General features: G+C 38.0%; 1 protein-coding gene across 12 annotated transcripts in view; it reads left to right on the top strand.

Annotated features, from left to right (window-relative positions):
• Positions 1–26,863, top strand: part of mcf2la (mcf.2 cell line derived transforming sequence-like a) — a 122,191-nt gene extending 95,328 nt beyond the window's left edge. For 5 of the 12 annotated variants that reach the window (XM_049470176.1, XM_049470172.1, XM_049470178.1 and 2 more), the window contains 24 exons: positions 356–470; positions 594–713; positions 5,804–5,995; positions 6,107–6,298; positions 7,698–7,857; positions 9,481–9,527; positions 10,120–10,196; positions 10,357–10,423; positions 10,905–11,020; positions 11,714–11,783; positions 11,988–12,080; positions 13,195–13,287; positions 14,160–14,285; positions 14,371–14,592; positions 15,120–15,212; positions 15,320–15,398; positions 15,933–16,121; positions 17,692–17,784; positions 18,962–19,024; positions 19,292–19,366; positions 23,234–23,340; positions 24,647–24,759; positions 24,981–25,084; positions 25,303–26,863. In XM_049470176.1, coding sequence (XP_049326133.1) covers positions 356–470; positions 594–713; positions 5,804–5,995; positions 6,107–6,298; positions 7,698–7,857; positions 9,481–9,527; positions 10,120–10,196; positions 10,357–10,423; positions 10,905–11,020; positions 11,714–11,783; positions 11,988–12,080; positions 13,195–13,287; positions 14,160–14,285; positions 14,371–14,592; positions 15,120–15,212; positions 15,320–15,398; positions 15,933–16,121; positions 17,692–17,784; positions 18,962–19,024; positions 19,292–19,366; positions 23,234–23,340; positions 24,647–24,759; positions 24,981–25,084; positions 25,303–25,382 — 2,686 coding nt within the window. In that variant the 3' untranslated portion in view covers positions 25,383–26,863. Of the gene's footprint in view, positions 1–355; positions 471–593; positions 714–5,803; positions 5,996–6,106; positions 6,299–7,697; positions 7,858–9,480; positions 9,528–10,119; positions 10,197–10,356; positions 10,424–10,904; positions 11,021–11,713; positions 11,784–11,987; positions 12,081–13,194; positions 13,288–14,159; positions 14,286–14,370; positions 14,593–15,119; positions 15,213–15,319; positions 15,399–15,932; positions 16,122–17,691; positions 17,785–18,961; positions 19,025–19,291; positions 19,367–20,331; positions 20,407–23,233; positions 23,341–24,646; positions 24,760–24,980; positions 25,085–25,302 lie in introns of all 12 variants that reach the window. The other 7 variants (XM_049470183.1, XM_049470175.1, XM_049470174.1 and 4 more) reach the window with 7 other exon arrangements.
• The last annotated feature ends 320 nt before the right edge of the window (positions 26,864–27,183 follow it).

The raw sequence follows: 27,183 nt of genomic DNA, 5'->3' as shown, positions 1-27,183 counted from the left end.
TAACCACATAATGCTGTAAGCTATTACTACTGCCTTCTGCACTACTACAACTAGTACTACTATTATAACAAGACTCCACGAACTGTATGAGCAGAAGGCTACAGTCACAAGAACTGAACTATTGAATGCATCTATGATATACTAAATTGACATGCCAAATTCGATGGGACAGGGACTATTAGTGTGTCCTATGACTTTTGCCATGTCCCTTGTGATTTCTGTCACTTTTTTTTTGCCTACACAGATGATTTTAGCCATATTTCATCGATCACAATTACTACTAAACACTGCACTGTCTACTGAGAGCGGTAATGCCTTCTATTACTTTACTATTCTCACTATTCTCTCTGCACAGGTTGCTGGGTCAGTTAGATGAGACAGAAACAGCGTTTGATGACTTCTGGGAGAGACATCAGACCAAGCTGGAGCAGTGTCTGCAGCTCCGTCACTTTGAGCACAACTTCAGAGAGGTACACCTTCCCTTTTCACCACACGTTTCATGTAATTCTCCATGTAAGAGAACTAAAAGACATATGAGTCATATTGAGGACATTAGGGTTCATTTGTCTGTTCGTGTATGTGTTTGTTATTAGGTCCGGTCTCATCTGGATCAAGTTGCTGACAAGCTGTCTGGCTTCTCAGAGGTGGGCATAAGCCCCGCCCACGGCGAGCACATCCTTAAAGAGCTGACCATTCATGAAGACAGAACTTGTGTAAGTATGAATAAGCTGAAATGTTACAGTACACATACAACAATGAGCCGTAACGTTGAAAGCACTGGCAGGTCAAGTAAATGAGGCTGAATAATTTGGTTACAGTTACACCTGTGTGGAAATGGAATGTAGATATTAGGCAGCGAGTGAACAGTCAGTTCTCAGAGTTCTTGAGAAATATATGGATCTGAAGCACGTAGTAAAGTAAGTAACGAAGTAAAGTATTATTAAGGAATTTTATTAAGGAGACTGGAGCAGTATTAGCATTAGCCACTAAGCGCTAGCACTTTTGTCGTTCAGAGAGGAGTATATCAGCTTGTAGCCTGCTGCTTACCCTGGCTAGCACTGCTGGAGCAGCATTAGCATTAGCCGCTAACTGCGCTAAACGCTAGATCTTTCACTATTTAGTGACCAGTATATCGGACTGCATTCTATGTGTTTACCCTGTTAAAACAAGCTACGTAGGAGGAACCACTAGCTCAATATCGCTCTGGCTTACCGAAACACTTCCTCAGTGTAGCTCTATCAGGCAGCTAATACTGCTGCTGCACCCAGCCTTAATGGAAATCTGGAAATCTAAGCTTACTGTAAATAAACAGAAGCACCAAATATACAGTATATACAATATACAATATAAAGTGCTTGTTTGACTTGGAAAACATGGCGACACCCTTGTTCCTTACTATTGTAGTATAATGCACTTTATAATCCAGTGGGCCTTATAATCCGATGCACCTTATAGTGCAAAAAATGCAGGTAATGGTGGGCAGCTGGTCTGTGGCAGGTGACAGGAGAGCCTGGCAGACAAACTTCCATCGTCAGGCGAGACTGGTAAGCAGTCATTAACCTAAAGAGGGGTAAAGAAATTGAATTAGGTTGGACTAGATTTATGAAGTACAGAGATAATTCTGCACATTATAGAATATAGCTATTAGCTCCAGCAGATCTATAGACAGACTATAGCTGCCTAACTTTGTGGAGAAAGCCAGAAAGTAACATAGACACAAGAGAACTTGCATCCGAACACTGGCATCCATCTTTCCACCATCCACAAACCTAAGGGATTGCATGCAAGTGGCAAAACTAGCATGTCTAGTCCACTATCACAGAAAAAGCTACAGTACAAGCAAGCCCAGTGGTTTCTCTTTCCCTCAAAACCAAAAAAATAACAAGTGACCTTAGAAGAAGGTTAATCTTTGTCTACACCATGAATGACCCAGTGTATGAGGTAGCTTTATCTGATCTGCTTTTACCCACTACACACACACACACACACACACACACACACTCGCACACACTCTCTCACACACAATAATCCCTCATTCCTCACCCTGTCACTATCACACACACAGAGCTGAATAAATGTGTGTATCTGTTATAGCACGTAGAACTGTACATTCAAATTGGTGCAGTAGAGCAGGAGCTCACACACAAACACACTCGCTGCACCCCAGAACACACACACACGTGCACAAGCCTTAAACAGACCAGCTCATCTATCATAGTGACAGTATTGACTATGCGCCACGTGTGTGTAAGAGTGTGTGAGAGAGAGAGAGAGAGAGAGAGAGAGAGAGACTCTCCTGCACTGTCTCCTGTGTGCAGGCCTTAAGGAAGTGTTTGATGCCATTAGCTATTAATCAGCCAGACAGGGTCCAGAGGCTGACGCAGCAGCAGACAGTTCATATGTTTTCTTTTTTCTTTTTCTTTGTTCTATTCTTATCTAGCGCTATTGTTCCACACAGGTCTGGTCTTGTCAGTAACCAGCAGCACCATCATTTCCAACACAGGCAGATATACAGGCATTCGAATGCTAAATATATGCTAAATAAATGAGGTTAACACTGAATGAAAGTGTGTGAGACTTGTGTGTGTGGAATAACATGCTATGTGCTAACAAAGATAACAATAAATGCAAGCTTGCAGCACACAGGACCTATAGCCAGCGTTAAGGGTCTTGGAACCAGTGGGGAGGCAATGGAATTACCAAAGTGCCATGCTGAGCATTCCTATTCATATATCAAATAGTGAATTATGGTTTACCTTTGTCCATAGTATAGGAGTATTGTTGTTGGGGTTACAATATTGTTGGTGGTGTATAGTATTGTTGGTTCTATAGCATTGTTTATGGTTGATTTAACATTGTTTCTGGTGGTGTAGCATTGTTGGTAATATAATACAGTTGGTCCTATAGTATTGTTTCTGGTGGTATAACATTGTTTTAGTGGTATAACATTGTTGGTGGTGTATAGTATTGTTGGTTCTATAGCATTGTTTTTGGTGGTTTAACATTGTTTCTGGTGGTGTAGCATTGTTGGTAATTTAATACTGTTGGTTCTATAGCATTGTTTTTGGTGGTTTAACATTGTTTCTGGTGGTGTAGCATTGTTGGTAATATAATACTGTTGGTTCTATAGAATTGTCATTGAAATATTGTTTTTTTGGGAATAGCTGGTGGTGTTGGTGGTATTACATTTTTCTGGGTATAATGTTGTTGGTATTATAACACAGTTGTACTTGGTTCTATAGCATTGTGGTTGGAGCATTGTTGGAGGTATAATGTTGGGGTTCTAGCATTGCTGGAGGTATAAAGTTGTTGGGGTTATAGAATCGTTGGTGTTATAGCATGTTATAGCATTGCTGGAGCATTGATTCTGGTACAGATTTTTTAATTGTGACATTGCATTGTTTTGGGTAAAGCATTGTTATAAGATTGTATTTGCATTGTATAGCATTGTTGGTGGAGGTATAGCATTGTTGGTGGAGGTATAGCATTGCTGGTGGAGGTATAGCATTGTTGGTGGAGCTATAGCATTGTTGGTGGAGGTATAGCATAATGGTAAGAGGTATAGCATTGTGGTTGAAGGTATAGTATTGTGGTTATAGCACTGTATTTGCATTCCATAGCAATAAGGGTGGTATAGCACTGTTTTTTAGTGTATCATTTTTGTTGGTAAAAATGTAACAGTGTTTTTGCTGTAATGTTAATAGGTGGAATAGCATATGTGTGGATGCTATTGCTCTTGCTATAGCTTTGCTGATGAAATAGCACTATTTTTGGTGTAGCATTGTATGGTGATGTCATTGCTTTTATAGTGGTGGTATTACACTGGTTTTATTTTAACGATTACAGCTAAGATTTAGGTAGCTCTGCTGTGAAATGATTTAGCAGCCGACCTGCAGAGGGAGAACAGGGGAGAAAGAAAGAGAGAGAAAGAGAGAAGAAGAAAGAAAGAGAGAAAGCCTGTGTGTGTGTGTGTGTGTATGTGTGTGTGTGTGTGTGTGTGTGTGTGTGTGTGTGTGTGTGTGTGTGAGAGAGAGAGAGAGTGCGAGAGAAGGAGAGAGATGCTGAGAAATGCATTCAGCCAGTGAGGGTTTTTTTTTTTTTAGCGGTGCTGGGGTTTGCTGAACTGCAACGGTAGCTGTCAGGTTTAGTGGGTGAGAGGTTTGTGTGTGTGTGTGTCTGTGCACATATGTATGTGAATGGTGATCTCTGTGTGTGTGTGTGTGTGTGTGTGTGTGTGTGTGTGTGTGTGTGTGTGTGTGTGTGTGTGTGTGTGTGCGTGCACGTGTGTGTGTGTGCGTGCACGTGTGTGGTGATGGAGCTACAGTGTGTGCTGGAGCATTATGCTGAAGGGGGAGGGGCGTCTATACTGCAGACTGCAGGTTCCCATAAGCCCCAGTATAAATACGGTTAAAACACAGCACACTAATTTATTTCAGTGCTATCCTAGTCATTCCTTTACCTCAGTAGTGCTATTCTAATTACAGTATAAATTGACATTAGTAGCACTATTCTAACCATACCTTTACCTCAGTAGTGCTATTCTAATTACAGTATACATTGACTGTAGTAGCACTATTCTAGTCATACCTTTACCTCAGTAGTGCTATTCAAATTACAGTATACATTGACTGTAGTAGCACTATTTTACTCATACCCTTACTTTAGTAGTGCTATTCTAATTACAGTATACATTGACTGTAGTAGCACTATTCTAGCCATACCTTTACCTCAGTAGTGCTATTCTAATTACAGTATACATTGACTGTAGTAGCACTATTCTTGTCATACCTTTACCTCAGTAGTGCTATTCTAATTACAGTATACATTGACATTAGTAGCACTTTTCTAGTCATACCTTTACCTCAGTAGTGCTATTCTAATTACATTATACATTAACATTAGTAGCACTATTCTAGCCATACCTTTACCTCAGTAATGCTATTTTAATTACAGTATACATTGACTGAAGTAGCACTATTCTAGTCATACCTTTACCTCATTAGTGCTATTCTAATTACTTACAGTATACATTGACTGTAGTAGCACTATTCTAGATATACCTTTACCTCAGTAGTGCTATTCTAATTACAGTATACATTGGCTGTAGTAGCACTATTCTAGACATACCTTTACCTCAGTAGTGCTATACTAATTACAGGATACATTGACTGTAGTAGCACTATTCTAGACATACCTTTACCTCAGTAGTGCTATACTAATTACAGGATACATTGACTGTAGTAGCACTATTCTAGCCATACCTTTACCTCAGTAGAGCTATTCTAATTACAGTATACATTAACATTAGTAGTACTATGCTAGCCATACCTTTACCTCAGTAGTGCTATTATAATTACAGTGTATACTGACATTAGTAGCACTATTCTAGTCATACCTTAACCTCAGTAGAGCTATTCTTATTACAGTATACATTGATTTCAGTAGCACTATTCTAGCCATACATTTACCTCAGTAGTTCTATTCTAATTACAGTGTATACTGACATTAGTAGCACTATTATAGTCATACCTTTACCTCAGTATAGCTATTCTAATTACAGTATACATTGACTTCAGTAGCACTATTCTAGCCCTACCTTTACCTCAGTAGTGCTACTTAAATCACATGTGACTGAAATTTCAATACAGAAACATACATCTAAACAAATTAATTTTGTCAAAACTAATAGCAAGTGTGATAAATGATCCTAAATGCTTTATTTTGTATAATTTATGGGAGTAGGGCATAATAAAGCCCCTAGTAACTGTGTGTGTGGTATGTGTGTGTGTGTATGTGTGTATAGGAGGTGCTGGACCGTGCACTGGCGCTGGCCTGTGAAGGGGACACTCTGATAGAAAGCTCTCACTACGCCGTGGACTCCATCCTCCCCAAATGCTCTGAGCTGCGGGCTGTGTGTGAGGAGGTGGGAGCCGTCCTGAAGGCCAAAAAGTCCCACCTGCTCAAAGCCATGGAGCTCCACTCCAGCCTGGAGAAAGTAGGTCTCCTCTCCACATTCATAACAAAGTATAATAACTGTTAGAAGTGAAAAAAGCTATGCAGTTAACATGTTCATTTTTTATCCCTTTCTTTTTCTCTCTCTCTCCAGGCCACCAAATGGTGTGAAGATGGGATTTACCTCCTGGCATCTCAGCCTGTAGATAAGTGTCAGTCTCAGGATGGAGCTGAGGCAGCACTGCAGGAGATCGAGCGTTACCTGGATACAGCCAATCAGCACAAGCTGAATGACCTGAATGGCATCTGGAGGGACTATGAGTCTGTACTGACAGCAGACTTCAGAGTAAGCAGCTCAACAGTTCAGCAGTTTATATTTTAATCTCAGTATAAATAGTTTCTACTCATATTCAACACTCAGAAATCAACATTTCAAATTCAGTGGTTCAAATTACACAATAACAATTTAACAAATGGAATTTCTCTGCTCACGTTCAGCAGTCCACAATTAACAAATTTCACTACTCATATTCAACAGTCCACATTTCAAAGCCTAAATCCAGCAGTCAGAATTAGACCGTTTAAAATTTAGAAGTACAAATTTAACAGTGAAAATGTAAAAAATGATATTTAGCATTACAAATTTCTTTACTCAAACTCATTAGTTACAATGACAACTTAAATTGGAGAGTACAAATTTCACAACTAAAATATAGAAAGTTAGCACATACATTTTAGAGCAAGTTCTGAAAGTTCAGCAGTCAGAATTTCCCCACTTAAATAAAATCTAGTTCCACACATTTCTTAAAATTCTTAACATTTCTTACAATTTACCAGTGCAATGCAATTTCCCTAACACATTCAGCAATCCAAGTTTCACAAATGAAATTTCACTACAATTTTACTACTCAAATTCAGAAGTCCAAATTTCAGAATTCAATCTTAAGTGCAAAATACCCAGATTTTACAGACCAAGTTTACCTACTCAAATTCAGTAATTCACATTCCACAGCTGAAAGGTAGCAGTGCAAATTTCACAACTCAAATTCAGCAGATCAAATTTTACAACTCAAATTCAGCAGATCAAATTTCACATCTCAAATTCAGCAGACCAAATTTCACAACTCAAATTCAGCAGATCAAATTTTACAACTCAAATTCAGCAGATCAAATTTCACATCTCAAATTCAGCAGACCAAATTTCACAACTCAAATTCAGCAGATCAAATTTTACAACTCAAATTCAGCAGATCAAATTTTACAACTGAAATTCAGCAGTCCACATTTCACAACTCAAATTCATTAGACCAAATTTTAAAACTTAAATTTATCAGACCATATTTTACAACTCAAGTTAAGCACACCAAACTTTACAACTCAAATTCAGATAACCACATTTCACATCTCTAATTTTGCAGTCTAAATTTTACAACACTAATTCAGCAGACCAAATTTCACAACTCAAATTCAGCAGTCCACATTTCACAACTCAAATTCACTCAGCAGTCTGAGTTTTCAAACTGATGTTTGAGTCAGAATTTTACTGTTTAGTTTAAACAGTCTTTTGAATTTACCATTAAAATTCACCAAATTCATTAAATTCACTCAAATTCAGCAGACCAATTTTCATCATTTAAACTTAACAGTCCGAAATAGTAGCATAAGCAGATATAGGGAATAGGTTCTGATGATTCTGACGTACATATCTCACTGAAGCGTGTTTGCTGTGGTGTTTGTGTGAACAGGAGCAGGTGGAGCGGGTCTTCCAGAAGCAGCTCTCTATGCAGGAGATGTTTGAGAAGAGAAGAATTAGCCTAAAGAAACTCGCAGCCAAGCAGACGAGACCAGTCCAGCCGGTCGCCCCTCGGCCTGAGGCCATCATCAAATCACCTCTCTCCTCTCCTGGTATTAATCTACTAGCTTTCAGCACTGCAGTTTCAGGGTCGCTCCTCTTATTAATGTATCAGGATTAGGGTCTGACCTGATGATGTAAGTTATGATTAAGATGTAAGATTTTGAAATAATTCTGAGGGTTATAATGGTTTATTCTGTTTGCAGATTATGATATGGGTGAATATGCAGATTTGAGTCGTTGTTTTTAGAGTAGATGAGCAGAAGCCTGATCGATCCGGTGCTGCTGGGAACTGTATAGAAGACGTTTCTAATGACATTTATTGAGCAAGTAGCCGTAACTGCAATGCAGTAAAGCCTGTGTCCCTTCAATGTCATCATGTACCAGCACTCCTCACACTCACACACTCACGTGAGCCAAGCTGTGCTGTACATACATAGTGCAGAAGACTGACACCCACTTTATCTCCACTGCTGCCATCTAGTGGTGTGTTGTAAAATTGGAGCACTGAACTAAGGTCATTTTTTTATTATTTGCATAATATAATAAAGGACTTGAAAGAAAACATAAGAAAAGAAAAAGGTAGAGGAAGAAAAGAAAAAAAATAATTCTTGAACTTCTTTCTCCTCACAAACAAATAATATATAAATATGACCAAAATTATATAAGCACATAAATGTGTTCAAAGAAATAACAAAAGGTTAACAATAAATACAGACAAATGTAAATCACAGCATATTGTCTATATAATACTTATTCCTTCCTTCTATTCTTGCACTCTTTGTATTAAGTGAAATATTTAATAGTTGACTGCATTATTTATAGTTCATGTATTATAATTTAGTTATAGTTATAGTTTATAATTATAATTTCTAGTTTTTTCATGCCTCATTGTAGTAAGTGAGAAATATGTATTTATAGATGACTGTATTATCTATCGTTAATAATTGTACTGTGCCTGTACTGTACTTCCTTTGGGATCTGTCCGTCTGTGTGTCTGTGTGTGTGTCTGTCTGTCTGTCTATCTATCTATCAACTCTCTGCTCTCTTTCTGTCTCTCTGGCTGTGTGAATGACTCTGTTTCTGGCTCCCTTCCTGTCTGTCTCTCTGTCTGTCTCTCTGGCTCTCTGTCTGGCTCCCTGTCTGTCTGTCTCTCTCTATCTGTCTCTTCATCTGTCTGTCTCTCTGTCTGTCCAGCTGGCTGGCTGGCTCTGTCTCTTTGTCTCTCTCTCTCTCTCTCTCTCTCTCTCTCTCTCTCTCTCTCTCTGTCTATCTATCTCTCTCTCTCTCTGTCCATCTCTCTGTCTCTCCGTCTGGCTGGCTGTCTGTCTCTCTCTGTCTGGCTGTCTGTCTCTCTCTGTCTGGCTGTCTGTCTCTCTCTCTGTCGAGCTGTCTGTCTCTCTCTCTTTCTCTCTCTCTGTACATTTCTCTGTTTGTCTCTCTGTCTGGTTCCATGTATGTCTGTCTCTCTGTCTATCCCTCTTACTGTTACAGATATATAGATTTTATTACAATAACAATGATTTTAGTATCTTTCAAAAGTTATGCTGAAATAATCATATGTTTATTACTAATACTACATTATGTCGTCTCTGTTTACTTACAAAGGATACTGTTTATTTTATTTAATGCTATATATTGCTAAATTTGGATCTTTTTTCCCCATTTTCCTGTAGCCCTCAGAGAGAAGAATTCATCGTCGGATATCATAAGCAGGCAAAAAGTAAGTAAATTGTAAAAAACTGATTTATCTTGACTAGTTTAAAGAACCAAGCCTAAAGCTAGATTTCTCCTGAACACCTCCAGTCAGTGCACTGATCTACCAACCTAACTATAAATAATATTCATACTCTCATGAGATGAGCTTTAGAAATGATTTAATAGACACAGGGACATAAAATCAATATTAATATATTTTTTGGTATTAGTATTTTACTGTTTAGATAAGGAGCTTTTTAATAAGGATACTTATTTATACTGGTGGCTAGAAATTGTGCACAGTTTCACATGTATGTTTGTATGTATAAACTGCATTAACACAAAGTCTTGCTTAATAATAGAATAATGAAATATGCATATATTATTTTTTGTTTTATTCGCATCTGTTTGCATTGTCCAGCATAGGCTTCTGTTAAAATTATCACTTTAAAAAAGAACAGCTGCAGGGAATGGTTTAAAAAAAAAAAAGAAATTATTTTTTATTATAATGGATCACATTAATGTCAAACCGATTCATACGTTATGACTGCTTGAGACTAGATGAGCTCTGTTGTATCTATATTAATCTAACTCACTGTGTCTGTATCTGTGTACAGGGAGACACAATCATCCAGAATGGCAGCAGACCACCATCACTGTCTGAAGAGGAGGAGAATCTTGCTGTGCTGAGGCGGTCAGTCACTAGTATTTTTTCTGCTATGAGTTGATAAATAGTACTATTTTCTTTGTATTATTTGCTTTCTGTGCATTTTCAGCAGTGTCATTACACTATTTCTGAAAACTTAATGATAAAGAAGCCAGTATTCAATGGTCAGTCTTGTGTGTGTCTATAGGCATGTGATGAACGAGCTGCTGGAGACAGAAAGAGCGTACGTGGAGGAGTTACTGTGTGTGCTGCAGGTAAGAGCATCTGTAACCATATTGGTTACAATGATACACATCTGAAACCTAATACACCAGCAATACAAAGATAATACCTTCCCAGAGTTATGGGCCTGATATAGGACTTTTCATGCAAATCAGTTTTAATATATAGATCAAAATGAGATTATGCAGGAGTAGCAATATTGAGAAAAAAAATATATATATATATATTTAATGGTTTGATGTATAACAAATTATACTTTTTCAAAGCTGTGGATTAAGAGAATACAATCTCTTTAAATCTAAGCTGTAAATAGATGAGAAACAGATGGATCTTATATCCAGAATGATTAAAACATCTGTAGATGATTTTGGAATGACTGTAAAAATGTATTAGTGTTGAATGTACACATCCAAAAATTGACTGGTACTCTGCTACTGTATATAACATTTACCAACACTGTATAATGTTGAGATGATTTGCTCAATCGCTAAGTTATTATCTTTTGTATTCCAGGGCTACGCAGATGAGATGGACAACCCCAGCATGGCCAATCTAATCCCCAACACCCTCCACAACAAGAAGGACGTTCTGTTCGGCAACATGGCTGAGATCTATCAGTTTCACAACAAGTAAGAGTTAGCCTTGCTTAATCTTGCTTTAAAAAAAGATAATAAAGAAGCAATGCTGATAGATAGCACTCTGTCTTCAGATCTCACTCTACTGATTGGATAAAAAGTAAATTTTGGGGAGTGCCGTTTGAGAGATCGCCGTTTCGAATCCTGTTTATGCAGCTTGCCATCAGCTGCCGGAGCCCTGAGAGAGCACAATTTGCCTTGCTCTCTCTGGATGGGTAGATGGCGCTCTCTGTTCTCTCACTTCAGAGGGTGATGTCAATCAGCACAAGGAATCTGTGAGCTGATGTATTAGATGTATCTGAGCGTGTTGTGATTCTACTCAGCAATTTTGAAAAGAGGCGGTGGCTGACTTCACATGTATCAGAGGAGGCATGTGCTAGTCGGATAGGCGTGATAGGCGGAGTCCAAATGAGTGAGTTGGGTATTAGGCCTTGTAAATTATTAAAAAGTAACCGTTTTTATTCAGATTTTTATACTATGTGTTTTCTTAAATTTTACATATATAAAAAACTCTATTATTTTGCTTAAAGAACCACAATATATTGAATCGTGTCGCATATCACGTCTCCAGGTTCTTGCCAATACAATAGCACATCTTCTTGAAAATGCTTCATTATCTTGTCTCAGCATTAAATCATATGAATTATCATTCATTATATAACACTAAGGTGCTTGTGTCTGTTTCAGAACTTTCCTCAGAGAGCTCGAGGCCTACACAGACTGCCCCGAGCTTGTGGGACGCTGTTTTTTAGAAAGGGTAAGCATGTGAAATTATAGCATGTGTGTTGTAGCATGTTTGCACACGTAATTTACCTGTAAAAACAAAATTGTTCATGTTTTATTTGTGGGTGTGCATCAGCAGAGGTTTGGCAGACCTCACTCACTGTGTTCAGTTGATACAGACCGGCTGTGTCTTTCTTTATTTCATTCTTTGTTTTTGTTCTGTGATTTCCTCCCTCAGATGACAGACCTTCAGATTTATGAGAAGTACTGTCAAAATAAGCCTCGCTCCGAGTCGCTGTGGCGACAGTGCTCTGACTGCGCCTTCTTCCAGGTAATCCTTACCTGCCCTTTCAGAGGAGACCTGTACAAACATCTACATTTACTTCGGCGGTGCACCTTACATGTGTTAACTTTTATCTGAAGTTGTGTGTTGCGTAACATTTAAGGAGTTCACTATTTATTCACTGCTGATAAAAAGTATGAAAAAAATAACTTTACATCATTAATATTAAATGTTAAAAACTAAATACTGAAAAAAGTTTTTAGTATTGTGTAAAAAAAATGTATATTGTTAAAAAAAAGAAAAAAATGGTCTGTAGCAATGGAAATAAACTGAGCTTTGAAAAGGGATTCAAAAAACAAAAAAAATGGAGAAAACTGGTACAGGGAAGTATCTCAATCTGGCTGACCCACACGGCGCAACACCTTTAGCTCAGCTTAAAGGGTTACTAAACCCCCTGATTTTAGCTGACTCCTTCCTCAGCTTAAATTAGAAAAAGGCTAAAAAAAAAGGGCGGTAAATTGGGAGGGGCACTGGGTGATGTATGGGTTTAGAGCCGGGGCAAGAAGGAGAGCTGATTGGTTGAGCAGCAGCAGCAGCAGTGTCCCTTTGATAGCAGGGGGACGGTACTGTTGATTGACCAATCTGCATATTGTGAAGTGTCTGCGTACCAAAGTACAACAAACTCGTCATCCTCACCTATAGCACAGTTTAAACGTGTTTTTTAAAGGTTAGGAAATGTTTATAAAAATGTTAAGCAGGACTGGTATGTTCCATTTCAGCTATTAATGAAAAAGAAAATGTTTTAGTGGCTCTAATTAACAAGCCTTTCCTTCCCGAGTCTAAATCCGAATAGGTCTATTGGTTCTGGAATCATAGATATACTGAAATGTTGGCACTGAAAAAACTGTGATATTGATAAGCTGTTCTATATAAATATACGGTAGGTGTGGGAGGAGGTTCAATAAAAGAAGAAGTGACTAATTTATGATTTAGCTCTAGCAATAATTAAGCTCACTGTAATGTTCGCTGCAGGTGCGGGGTGTGTTCTAGGATAGTTCTAGGAATAGTGCAGTATAATCCAGGTGTGTGTGGGTGGGTGTTTATTGAGGAACTGTGGTATTTAAGGTGTGTGTTCGTGTGTGTGTGTGTATTTGTGTTGTAGGAGTGCCAGAAGAAACTGGAGCACAAGCTGGGCTTGGACTCGTACCTGCTGAAACCTGTGCAACGCATCACCAAATACCAGCTTCTGCTGAAGGTACAAATTCATAGCCACACACCACTGACTATAAGACCAACTGACCTGCAACATTAAAACCAATATAATGGCCTAACCTTTGTTTTAAAGCAGCATTATGTTGATTTTTTACTATTTTTACTTACTTTTTACTGCTGCTAGCTACAGTATGTAACTTTGAAGAAGCAAACACTACTTAAGAGAATTGTATAAACGAGTCATATTTATGTAAAATTGTGTAATATTAATCTACCACCTCAGTCCACATGATTGGATTACTTGCCTAAGTGACAGTTCTGTGTCTCACAGCATGTGCAGATATGTGTGTACCTTAGAGGTACCTCAAAACACAAATTACTCTCCCCAACTCTAGGGGGAGCCCAGGAGTAAGAAACATCTAATCTCAATAAGGCTTCTTTAAAGGTTCACTAAACCCCTTGATTTTTGCTGACTCCACCCTCAGCTCAAATTTGAAAAAGGCAAAAAAAATTGAAGGGGTAGTTTGGGAGAGGCTCTGGGTGATGTATGGGTTTAGATGCAGGGCAGGAGGGAGATCTCATTGGCTGAGCTGCAGCTGCAGCAGTGTTCCTCTGATAGCAGTGAGACGCAGATAGTTGGAAGTCAGTGGGAGGGCGGTATTATTGATTGACTGATCTGCATATTGTGATCTGTCCTTGTAATCTGTCCTCTAATATGGTAACTTTTCTAGTTCTTCCGCCTGCATTTCAATTTCACACAAAATGACAATTTAGATTTTATTCTGATGAAATAATACAGCTCTGAAAAAAATAAGAGACTTAAAAATGAGTTTCTTTGATTTTACCAAATTGTGTCAATCATTACGTATTGGTAAATAAATGTGTGTCTTTTTGTGTCTGTTTCTGAACATACAGGAGTTATTAAAGTACAGTAAAGGTTGTGAGGGGGCAGAGGATCTGCAGGAGGCGCTCTCTTCCATCCTTGGCATCCTTAAAGCTGTCAACGACTCCATGCACCTCATTGCCATCACTGGATATGAGGTACAGTGGCCCAAGAGTTTTATTTTATTTTTTTTTTGTCAATTGTAGCAATACCTGACTCTCTGATTTTTTGATTTGTCTCCAGGGGAATCTGAATGATCTGGGCAGGCTGCTGATGCAAGGCTCGTTCAGTGTTTGGACAGAGCATAAGAAAGGTCACGCCAAAGTTAAGGACCTGGCTCGCTTTAAGCCAATGCAGCGGCACCTGTTCCTGCACCAGAAAGCTCTGCTGTTCTGTAAGAAACGCGAGGAGAACGGGGAGGGCTACGAGAAAGCGCCGTCCTACAGCTTCAAACACTCTCTCAGTGTAAGACTTAGCTTTGGGCCAATTTCTGCTTCTGTGTCAAATCTACACAGATAGTGGCATGCACCTTCCCTGAAATAAGTAAATAACTGCACGTTGCTGTGACGCAGATGCAGCAATTGTGATTAGTTCAGCGAGCCTCGTGCTACGAGTCTGTAGCACTGCATCCCAATACACTTCATTTTCCAAAATGCGGCCAAACTTAATTGCAGACCCCTGGTGTATCAGATAATTAATGTAAACAGAATACAAGAATGCAGCTGGAATGATGATAGACAAAAAATATGTAAAAAAATATTTATCTTTTTATCTGCTGAAAAGCTGTTTAAAATGAAAATAACACACCAGACCCCCTGTATATAATAGTTTATGTGTCTGATTTGAGTCTAAATTATTTGACTAAACCTCTGGTACTAGAACCTCTGATTAAAGTTCTTTACTCAGAATCAGAAGTCTCTAGCAAGTAAAAAAACTGATAGATTGTGTTATAATAAAAATAACCTAACAAAAACTCCTCTTGTTTCCTAAAGATGAGCGCTGTGGGCATCACAGAGAATGCCAAAGGAGACAACAAGAAATTTGAGATTTGGTGCAACTCGCGAGAGGAAGTTTACATCGTCCAGGTGAGCTATAGCACTCTTCACTATACACTAAACAACAGCTTTCTGACTGATACTGAAATAAATGCATGTTACTTTATCTTGGATGTGTTTTTTCTTTTTGTTTTCAGGCGGCCTCTGCAGAGATCAAAACAGCGTGGGTGAACGAGATCCGGAAAGTTCTGACCAGCCAGTTAAAAGCCTACAGGGGTGAGAGAGCGAGAGAGACCCATAGAGAGAGAGAGACAATTTGCACAAACACATCTGGCAGACAGGCATTTGGTGCTTTGGTACAAAGACAGTGAATTATTGTCTTGAACGTGTGAACGTGTCAAATACGATTTTTTAACATTTTACATGTGGTCCTAAATCGGGTACGTATCGGATCCACGGATATGCGACATGAATTCTGAGCGTGTACTTCAGACCAGCTGTTTGCTGTTTCTCCACTCCAGCAAAAGATGCTCCACATATGAGCTGCTAACATCCATTTCTCTTTAAAAGCTATTAATCGTCTTTCAAATATGATGCTTTTTGATGTTGGTGACGAAGAAGACGTTTATACACATATCAATGTGCGCATGTGGGGAGTTTTAGGGACAGATTTGTTCACATTACACACAGATACAGATCACTTACATTTGTAAAAGTCAGATTTATTTTTAATGACCTTGTACATTGTAAATAGCTGAAACTGTGTACCAGTATTAACAAATACGTCTTCTATGTTGTTGTGAACCCCAGAGGCAAGCCAGCAGAAGACGTCGGATCAGGTCTCTCCGCTGCCCACCTCCAACAGCAGCTCGGTCATTAGCCTCAGCCCCTTCAAGACCAGTCAGAAGACTGTGAAGAAGGGGGAGGAGAAGAGGGTGGAGATTTCGGTTACAGACTCGGGCTTTGCGCCTTCATCAAAAAACACAGACAAGCTCAAAGGTGAGCATGCTGACTCTCTGCTTCTATCCAGCAGAATCCTTAATACTGTGATTACAGTAAAAAAAAAAAACACAATGTTACTGTCTAAAACTGTTCTAAAACTGAATATGAGTACAAAATCAACCCCCATTCTTTTCCTTCAGCAAAACTATTGACAGCAAACTGACTGTTTATTACTGACAGAAAAAACATGAAGTAAAAGATATTGTTTATCCAGAGATGATGGAGTATTAGTATTAGGACACTGTGCTGGACCACAATGTAATGATTTCCACACAGAAAAGCTCATAAAAATCACCTTAACGCTAAATAATACAGGTCTGCATTAGCAACTGTTGTTACCTTATTTTGTTTTAATTAGTGTTGCACATTAAAGTCTAGTACAACTTTAAAAATGTAGAAAATATAATAAAGAATCTATGGCTACCTAATGCCAGACATTTACTAGAGGGGTATAAAGCCTACAGCACTACGCTGTAAATCAGTGAAATGATGGTGCTCTATCCAGTACTTCTGGAATGAGTTCCGGTTTGAGGATAAGCAAGGTAGAGTAGAAATCATCATTTTATGAAGAGCTCCTTCTAAACCTATTAAAAAGCGTTTTTTGGCTGGACATTAAAGATAGTTATGGGATGGGACTTATTTTAATACTTGCGATTTCACAAAAAACAATAAATGAGAATGTGTCCCAATACTTTTGTTCATATATACTAGTGCATCTTAAATTATATAGATGTATTACACACAGAGTGATCTATTATGACTTAAAGCCAATAAAACCCAAAATTCAGAAACTCAGAATATTTGAATATTATATAAGACCAATTGGTACATTTGGCAGTGTAGGCAGTGTGCCAGGTCCTGCTGGAAAATGAAATCTGACTCTTCATAAAAGTAGTCAGCAGAGGGAAGCATGAAGTGCTGTAAGATTTTGTTGGAACATACTGATATAACACAGTGGATCAACACCAGCAGGTAACATGTCTCTCCAAACCATCACTGATTGTGGAAACTTCACACTAGACCTCAGTCAGTTTGGACTGTGTGTCTCTTTACTCTTCCTCCAGACTCGTCCCTTGATTTCCAAATGATATTTAAAATGTACTGATGATCAGTGATGGTTTGGAGAGACATGTTATCTGCTGGTGTTGATACACTGTGTTATATCATGTACTAAAATCAGAGCAGTGTTTTCCAGGAAAATCTTACCACACTTCACGCTTCCCTCGCTGACAACTTTTATAAAGTTGCGGATTTTATTTTCGAGCAGGACTTGGCACACTGCCAAACGTACCAGTTGGTCTTACATAATCTAATTTTGAGATGCACTGGTATATTTCTTTTTCTGAAAGCTTACTTTTCTTTCAGTGTCTTCTTCCTACACTTTGATTCTCCTTTTTCTTTCTCTTGTTCTTCTGCAGTTTTACTAATGCTTTGTTTTCTCTTTGATCTTCTCTTATCTGTCATCTTATCTGTTATCTTCTTCTTTTTTTCCTTTTTTTATGTATTCTTCTGTGGACCTCCTCTCTCTTCCTTGCTTTATTTCTGTCTCTCTCTCTATGCTGTGTAGATGAGGCAGTAATCAGTCCCTCCACAGACAGGGCAGCGGTGGCTAAAAAGCGCTTTACGCTACAGGGCTTCAGCAACCTCAAGAGTCAGAAAGGTACACAGGGCTTCTCGTGTTAATTCACACCTAGATCATCAATCATCAGTTCCAGAAGGCATCAATTCCAATAGGAATCATTACTGCTAACCAGCTCCTTATTGGAGTCTGATCACTATACTCTTAACACTCATTTATATTTCATTTATGTGTATATGGGCCATTCCACCGAATGGGTGCCATTTCTGTCCCCAGGAAATTACATGTATAAATGTGCACACAGAATAAATTTAAAATACATTTTATTTTTAATCATAGTGTCTTGTATATTAACCTAATTGCAAAATTAAGATATGTAATTAAAAATATTAATAAAAATGACTAGAACAATAAAAAAATAGCATTTGGTACCTGTCCCAACTCTCTAACTATAAACATTACAATTAATCATAATTATTACAATTATTACATTATTAAAATGCATTTTTTTGCAATGTTGTGTGAATCCAAATCCCATCTATGCTTGAAAAATATTTTTATTCTGTTACTTTCATTCCTGTTACTCAAAACAGAAATAAGTGCCAGTAACAGGAGTGAGTTCCAGTAACAGGAATTATTTTTTTCATCAAAAATATTAATTATTTGAACATGCAGTCAACCATTTCTGTAAAATAAAGACTTTCTTAAGAGAAAATCAAAGAAATTAGTGGATTTGGTTTCAAACATGATTTTTAAATGTCACATGAGTGTTGTAACCCTCTTTAGATTATAAACCTTGTAAAAAAATAAGTAAAGCTGCCTGAGATTGACCAGTACATGTTTTAAATAGTTAAATATATGTTTTTAGATTCAGAGTTGAAAAGATAAAAAAAAGTTTAATTTGGAACAGTTACAACAAGCAAATGGCACCCATTCGGTGGAATAGCCCATATGTATTTAGTAGGTAGGCAGAAAATTATATATTTTTTAAACATTTGATAACACATTTAAACATTTAGATTTTTTCTAAATTGTCATTAATTTAAAAAACAATATTATTTTGTCTTTTTACTTTGTTTGTTGTTTGTTTGTTGGGATGAACACCATATTCTATTTTTAGCCCAATAACTTTGCATCATTCCAAAGCATACACAATTAATCACAAGTTGTTATATTAGTTAATCTTAGCTTTTATATAGCAATCAGCCCTCCTGATGCCTGTAATGACACTAAAGTGAAGCTTTGATTCCTGGTGCAGAGCTCCCATCGCCCCCTGGTGGTAAAAGCCTAACTCTTCCCATGGTCACACTCTGTCCTCCAGGTACACTGCAGTTTTAGAGGGTCTAAATATGATCTAGAAGTGCGTATCTCTAGATAACTTAAGAACGTAGACTAGAGCCCCTAACATTTGTGACCCCTAGAATAGTCGTCCATCTGTAGACGTCATTTAATCCATACTGGTGTTCTACTGCTTTAGTCTCCTTTACAGCTAATGCTCTGTCTCTCTTTTCCTCCTTTTTACTCTGTCTATATTTTCTCTTTCTCTTTCGCTCCTGTACTCTGTCCGCTGTTTTTGCCCGGCCGCCAGGATCTCCCACTAGTCCTGACCACAAAACCAAACGCCATGAGATTAAGAGTGATCCCACACCATTTGGCTTCAGAGGTACACTGGCCCTTTAAATCCATAAGCTCATCCCTCAGAGTTTCTCATTGGCTGCTGCTCATCTTCGTACAGATGTTGTGCAAATGTTTTGTTCCACTACCAATTTTATTTTTGTCACATGACATTTGAATTTATTCCAAATTATACCATTTTATTTGAGTTCCATCATCATCAACTGAATTTTTCCATTAGCCTGTTATTAAAATAGCCTATTTCATTAACTGAAGTTAATTTGAAGATTTTGAGACTTTAGTTGAATTTTGTAATGTTTACAGTTCATTGCTTTTATGATGTCACAAATACACATTTACAAATAGCTCTGTTCTGACATTTCTCCCAAATTCCAAATAAAAATATTGTCATTTAGAGCATTTATTTGCAGAAAATAAGAAATGGCTGAAATCACAAAAAGATACAGAGCTTTCAGACCTCAAATAATGCAAATAAAACAAGTCCATATTCATTTTGGCATTTTCTCCTCCACCAGTCTTACACACTGCTTTTGGATCATTTTATGCCACTCCTGGTGCAACAATTGAATCAGTTCAGTTTGGTTTGATGGCTTGTGATCATCCATCTTCCTCTAGATTATATTCCAGATGTTTTCAATTTGGTAAAATCAAAGAAACTCATCATTTTTAGGTGGGCTATCGCTCAGCCCTAATTGTACTACATGGTTTAAAGAAACGTTAAAATGTAAAATTAGTAACAATGTAAAGTAAGTAATGACTGTTTTCAGTGCAAAAATATATACAAATATCATAAATAGAACTTGGTGAGAAAAACGATAAAATACAAGAAATGTGTTGGCTATGGAAAGAGGCACAACAGTGACAATGCAGTAGATCATTGTGAGCAGAAAAGTGCACATTAAGCTCATTAAATAGCAAAAAAAAAAAAACTGATGTTAGCTATTTTTAAGTGATTGTCGGTGGGAAGCTCTGATTTGGTTGCCTTTCCCTCAGACGCAGGAGCCCACGTCTCCCTCAGCAGAGTCAAATGGCTGAGCACGTCTAGCCTCTTACAGGCTAAGCGCAGAGGTAAAGACACTTGGTCGGTGTTGGGTGGTCTTTGACCTTTTCACTACTACTACTACTACTACTGCCTGTACCTTCAGTTCTCACCAGGAACCTCCTCACTAAGACACAAAGGAGCGGTTTACCAGATTACACCAGCATGAGCAACCCGGAAATGCTAATGTGCTAATGTTCAATATGAATGAAAATCTACTGGTAACTGGTTAGCATTAGCGCTAACCACTTTACCTTTTGTTTTCTGACAGAAAGCTGTGTTAAGTGCTGTATGTCTTCTTGCATTCATTCATTACATACATAACATTAGCATTAGCATTGTGGGTGAAATGGCTAAAAGACTAAATGGACTAAACAGCTCTTTTTGTGGTTGTTTCACATTTAAAAATGATCTAAAGCAGGTCAACCCTTAAAGGAGAACTATGAACGGTGTGAAAGGGAGTACGAACTGTTGCTGAATAGCCCACCTCCGTTCTCCCCCAGCATTCTGAAATACAGAACTTTTAGCCAATGCTCCCAACAGGCTAACAGTGCTAGTGATAGGGGCATAGCATTGCCTATGCACAGAAATTGCCATTTTTACACCATTAACAAACTCAAAGTAGCTCCAAACTTCACTGGTAGAATTCTGAGAACTTTAAAAGTGGCGATAAGTCAACTGACGAGCATGAACAAATACATAGGATAAGGGAACAGATTGCAAAATTAATAAAATAAAATTAAGAGGTATTTTCAGCAACAGCTGGAATTCATGCATTTCCACTGCTTATAAACGTATGGACTTTACATTTTTTAATTTCAAGATGGGGCACCCATAAAAAAAACAATTTTTAATAAACTACCTGTTCAGTTTTAAAGTTCCCAGTGCCTCATTTTAAAAGTCAGGCCCCTCAGAATTCTATTAATAAAGTGGAGCTACTTTGAATTTGTTAATGGTGTAAGAATAGTGATTTCTTTGCATGGGCAACACTATGCCCCTATCACTAGCATTGTAAGCCTGTTGGGAGCATTGGCTAAAAGCTCTGTATTTCAAAATGCTGGGGGTCAATTGAGGTGGGCTATTCAATAAAAGCTCATACTTATTATCCTGTTTCATTACACCCCAAGTTCATTTCACATCGTATTTCTCCTTTAACGTTTATCTGGGAAATCGTCCCAGTTGTGTCTGTGTTGTGTCTGAAACAGGGAGATCTTGAAATCATGCATGCCTGACTGCACTCAGGACAGTGTTTGCCTGTTTTAGGTTTAAAGTTAAGTTCTGTTTGTGATTTTGCCTTCTGCTGCCAGAAGATAGGAAAAGCCCACCTACCAGCTGTAATGAAGTACTGCACAGTAAAATAACCACAAGCACTGCACTCTAAGAGGAGCTATTCATTTCTGAGGCTGGATACTGTGGTTAAAACCAATAACTTGAGGCCCCTCATGTTCATTGGTCCAGTGGGAACCACCCCCGTTTAGCTGGAAACAGCTTATAGCAGGGCGTGTTCAGTTTCTACTGAAGAGCCTGAAGGAGATAGGTCGCTGTGTGTGTGTGTGGGTGTTTGTGTTTTGAACATGTGAACCACATGTTCGTGTCTGTAGACGGATTGTTTTGCCAAACATGCTAACAGCTCTGAAAAATATGAAGAGACCACTTCAGTTTCTGAATCAGTTTCTCTGATTTTGCTATTTATAGGTATATGTTTGAGTAAAATGAACATTGTTGTTTTATTCTATATTAACAACATTTCTCACAAATTCCAACAAAAATAGTCATTAAGAGCATTTATTTGTAGAAAATGAGAAATGGCTGAAATAACAAAAAAATTGCAGACCTTTCAGACCTCAAATAATTGCAAAGAAAACAAATTCATATTCATAAAGTTTTAAGAGTTCAAAAATCAATATTTGGTGGAATAACCCTGGTTTTTAATCACAGTTTGTACGCATCTTGGCATGTTCTCCTCCACCAGTCTTACACACTGCTTTTGCATTTGGTTAACTTTACGCCACTCCTGGTGCAAAAATTGATGCAGTTCAGTTTGGTTTGAAGGCTTGTGATCATCCAGCTTCCTCTTGATTATATTCCAGAGGTTTTAAATGTGGTAAAATTGGTAAAAGAAACTCATTATTTTCAAGGTGGTCTCTTATTCTTTTTCCACAGCTGTATGGATGTTTTTACTGGATGGAATGACCCTTCACCCACTCAGTCATTGACTACAATACCTGCCATCATGGGCATTTATTAGCCGATTAACTGAAATAAAACGGCTGGTTAGGGTTCTCCACCAACCGTGTTGAGTGTGTGTACTGATTAAAAAAGAAGCACTTTGCTGGTTTCTTGCATCTCGGAGGAAGTGCATGCTTGTCATCATCCCCATCTAATGCTGGTGAAATTAATTTGAGAGAAAACTAATAATAATATTTACATTATTGTTGGTTAAGTTAGGAGATTTTGGACCAAGCCTGCATTACACAAACCCACATCATACTGCAGGACTGTGTGTGAGCATGAATGTTTACAAATCACTCACAAATTACTTCATGTGCTTTATCAATAGAGAACACAAGTACAAAGAGACGCATTCAATTCAAAGCATCACCGCACAAACATGTGCAGCTTGTTCTTGTTGCTCTCCTCAGCTGGGTCACGATGAAGTGGTGTAGTGATGGAGAGAGAACATCTATCTCTCTTTCATTCTTCCTTTTCTTTTTTCCTTCACCCCTTTTTCATCCCTCCATCTCACTGATAAACCACTTGTTCTTTAATTCTCTCACAATAACTGAAAAAAATAGGCCTAGTTTATCCACATGAAACTTGTTTATAATCCTGTTCTCCTTCTCTTTTATCCCACAGGGTTCAATAAGGCCTCTCTCTCCATGGATGCCTCAGAGGAAAACGACGGCTACTCCAGTGCTGAGGATCCTCTGAACTCTGACCCTGAGGACGAGGGCAAGAAACTGGTAAGTAATGAGGAAATCGGGAATTAGGTCTTTAGTTACATTTGTGGAAGTCAAATCTGATATCATAGGTTGTTGAGTGGTCCAGAGGTAGGTTCACATTTTCCTGCATCCCTGTGTGTGGCTAGTTGAGTTTCCTGAGGTTCCCTGGGACTGAGAAATTAATTTAAGAATAAAAAATATCTCACCATAACATAATTGCAGAAAATATAATTGCAGTGTTTTATCATTTATAAAAAAGAATTAAAATTTCAAACCATCAGTCCTTCACCTTTTTACGTTCTTAAATGAGTACCTGTTTCTACATTAGCTATATCCTTCAGTGTCTATTATGTGCCCATCATCTACTCAGGCTCATAACTCAGAACCTGTTTTTTTCATTACACATAACTACACATTATCAGACGTCCTCTGAGAAAATTACAGGCTGAATTACCTACTGTTTTTCTCTGAACGGGAATTTTAGTCCCATCCAAACACACATCTCTAAGTTTCGTCACCTAGCGTTTAATAAAATAGCCATTTGTCCACTGCCACACACCATAATTACACTGTGGGGACGCGTTTCCATGGAGATCCACTTAAACACAACAGCGAGTGGAAATGGAGGAGCTACTGAATGTGATGTCATGTGACGTCATGTGACAGAGAAAGCCAAAAAAACTCACTGGTCCTCTTGTTTTTTCAATTGCAGTCCAGATGCAAGAATTTTATCACTGAGTAGAAGTGTGAAATATATTTCACAGACGTCCCCCGGAGAAACTAATACCTCCTGAAAGGACTATAGTGTAAGGGAGTTTTTCCTTGCCACTGTTATCACAATTATTGGCATCTCTGCAGTGCTGCTCATAAGAAGCATGGATCAGTTTTCTGTAAAGCTGCTTTGTGACAACTTTTGCTGTAAAAGCACTTTATGAATAAAATTGTATTGAATTTAATTAGTAGTTTTATCCAAATTTTGCAGCTGAGAAAACTATTTAAGGTGACTCTACCTCATGAAAACGTGAAAAGAGTGTGCAGATCTGTCCTCAAAGCTAAATGTGGTACAATTGTTTTTGTTTACAGAATAATTCAGCATGTGTTCCTGTATAGCTTTATTATAGTCTTCAATATTAACTTGTAAAAATCAACAATGTAAAAATCATAAAAAGAAAGAAAACACATTGAATAAGAAGGGGTTTGTCCAAACTTTACTGGTGCTGTATTATACAGCAGGTTAATAGCACCACAACACTTTGGTTGTAGACATTATAACTCATGTACATGCATGTGTCTGTGTGTGTGTGTGTGTGTGTGTGTGTGTGTGTAGTCTCCAGGCAGATATGTTGTGGTGGCAGATTATGATAAAGGAGGAGCTCAGGACCTCTCAGTGAAGAGTGGGGACATGGTGCAGCTCGTCCGAGAGGGCAATGACGGACAATGGTAAAGCATGATCATGAATACAGTATAAATATTACTATTGTTAATAGTAGAAGAAGTAACTATAGTGGTCATTGTTGTAGAACCAATAGTAAAAGTAGTAGAAATATTAGTATTATTAGTAATAGAAGTAAATATACCACTATTTATTAAATCATTTCAATGTTTGTGCATGTTTGGTTTTATTAATGTGTGTGTGTGTGTGTGTGTTTAATCTGCTGCAGGTTTGTGCGTAACCTCAAGAACAGTAAGGAGGGCTGGCTTCCTGCTGCTAATCTGCTCACTCTAATCGGAGAGTCAAAGTCCTCACAGTCTCTCACCAGCTCAGGTAAACCAGCACAGCCCTCACCGCGGGAGATTATAATTTCTTACATTTATTATAGTAGTCTTTAAGGTATTGGCACCAATAAAACAAATGTGAGTGTTTCTAACCTACTGATTCTTTTATTCACATTTAAATTCCTATTATCAAAAGCTTAGTCTTAAGAAAGAAGAAGTGTGATTAATCGTGATTAACTGATGTTTGTGCATGCTATTGTTTATTAGAAGGCAGCGGGTCCGGCAACTTGAGCACTTCGTCCAGCTGCAGTGAAACCTACACCAGCTTCTCGGACATCAAACCGTGAACGAGGGGGCCACTCTGGCCCCAGCCTGCCTCTACAGCTCCGCCTGCTGGCAGCTCCTACACATTGCACTTTCTCTTGCTGAGACAGCTCCTCTATGTACTGTATTCAGAGCCACAGCTTTGGCTCTTTGTTTAATACGCGGCTTCATCCTCACCTCCCCACGCTCACCTCCTCCTACTTGTTTGTGTGCAAAAGAGAAAAGGAAGAAGCTGGACTTGCTGATTTTATCTCTTTATTTTTTTATTTGTCCCAAAAGCGAAGCTATTAAAGAGTAAATGACGGCATTAATAGATTTCCTAATGGCCTGATACCTTTGGTTTTAAGAGAGTAGGACATACATGGTTCTCAGGATATTTAATAAATCATATTTTTAACTGAGAGCAGAGCGCACAGGGGCCCAAGCATGTACAGTAATGGCCACTGTAGCAGTCTTTGGTTACAAAAGCGCAAAAAAAAATCCACTCGAGTAAAAGCTGTGACCATTGCACCTCCGCTTGGTGTTCGAGAGTTTGCACTGAGAGCATCAGAACCATTTGGAATGTCCTATTTTCAGGAATGGCCAATTATTTTTTGTTCCTTTACAATCCAGCTCCCCTCGCCAGCGCCGTAGACAAAAAACCTGAAAATGGATCAAGATTGTTGGAATCGTGCCTGGTTTCTTGCTATCGAAACAACTGTGAAAAATGTCCCGTCCCATTCACTCTATGTATTAATTGTGAACAGCTGTATATTTTAGGTGAAATTCCTGTATTATAATAAGATTTGTACAGATATTATAACTTTTACCTCATTTTCATTCAGATAACAGTGTATGTATTGTATATTAAATAATGTTTTTTTCCATGAAACTGGATTTTGTCATTTGTATTTGTTTTTTGTTTGATTTATTATCATTATATTATTATTATTATTATTTTGGTCTGCACCTTTTTGTGTTATTTGTGGTCTTCGTTACTAATTATTTTTTTTATTTATGTTTTTACAGATTTTATTACCCCACGCTATACTGTACTTTCACATATGAGTGATTCAAATGTGAATTCAGAGGCCAGTAATTAGTGTATAATGCATTCACACAGTAAATCAGATTTAGCTTTTATGATCTTAAAGAAATCATTAGCTGCATTTTAAGCCAATCAGAACAACAACAAAAATGACCTAAACAGCATTTTCTATGAAATGTGTTGTTTCCCCAAAGTTGTTTTATCTTCCTGTTTTATCTCTCACATCACTATGCTGAACACTTCGAAAGCAAATATTTTATATTTTAAATCATATCATGAAAAAAAATCTACTGTATGTTTTCGATATGGATGCATTTTACACAGCACATCGTCCTTTTCATTCTCTATTTTCATATGGCATTGTGGTTATGAAGGTATATGTGACTGTCTATGTATATGTGTACATATGTATTTAAGAGGATGTATGACTTGTATGAATAAAGAGAATTAAGCTTGAATAAAGTCCACAGAAATGTTCTTATTATCTCTTTATTCTTTTTATCAGCTCTCATTCAGCCTGTGTCACACAGACATAGCAGAAGTAATGGGACAGTAACTAGTATAGTGTGGTATATAGGTATTGGGAGGAGTGGTAATTGTTCCATTCATCTGCCACTCAATAGCAGACCTTGTTTGAACTATGATGATTTACATTGCCTTGCCATGAGCATGTTGGCCTAAAACACAACCTCACAAGATAACACCTAACAATTTGTACAGGCATGTTGTGTGTATATATGTGTGTATTTCTAATGGAAAGGCATGGAAACTTTATTTGTATAACACCTCTCTTACAG

The sequence above is a fragment of the Astyanax mexicanus genome, chromosome 21 (assembly GCF_023375975.1).
Source record: "Astyanax mexicanus isolate ESR-SI-001 chromosome 21, AstMex3_surface, whole genome shotgun sequence".
In the NCBI taxonomy this organism is placed as follows: Eukaryota; Metazoa; Chordata; class Actinopteri; order Characiformes; family Acestrorhamphidae; genus Astyanax; species Astyanax mexicanus.
The sequence above is the reverse complement of the archived record's forward strand: the minus strand, read 5'-3'. Positions and strand labels throughout refer to the sequence as shown.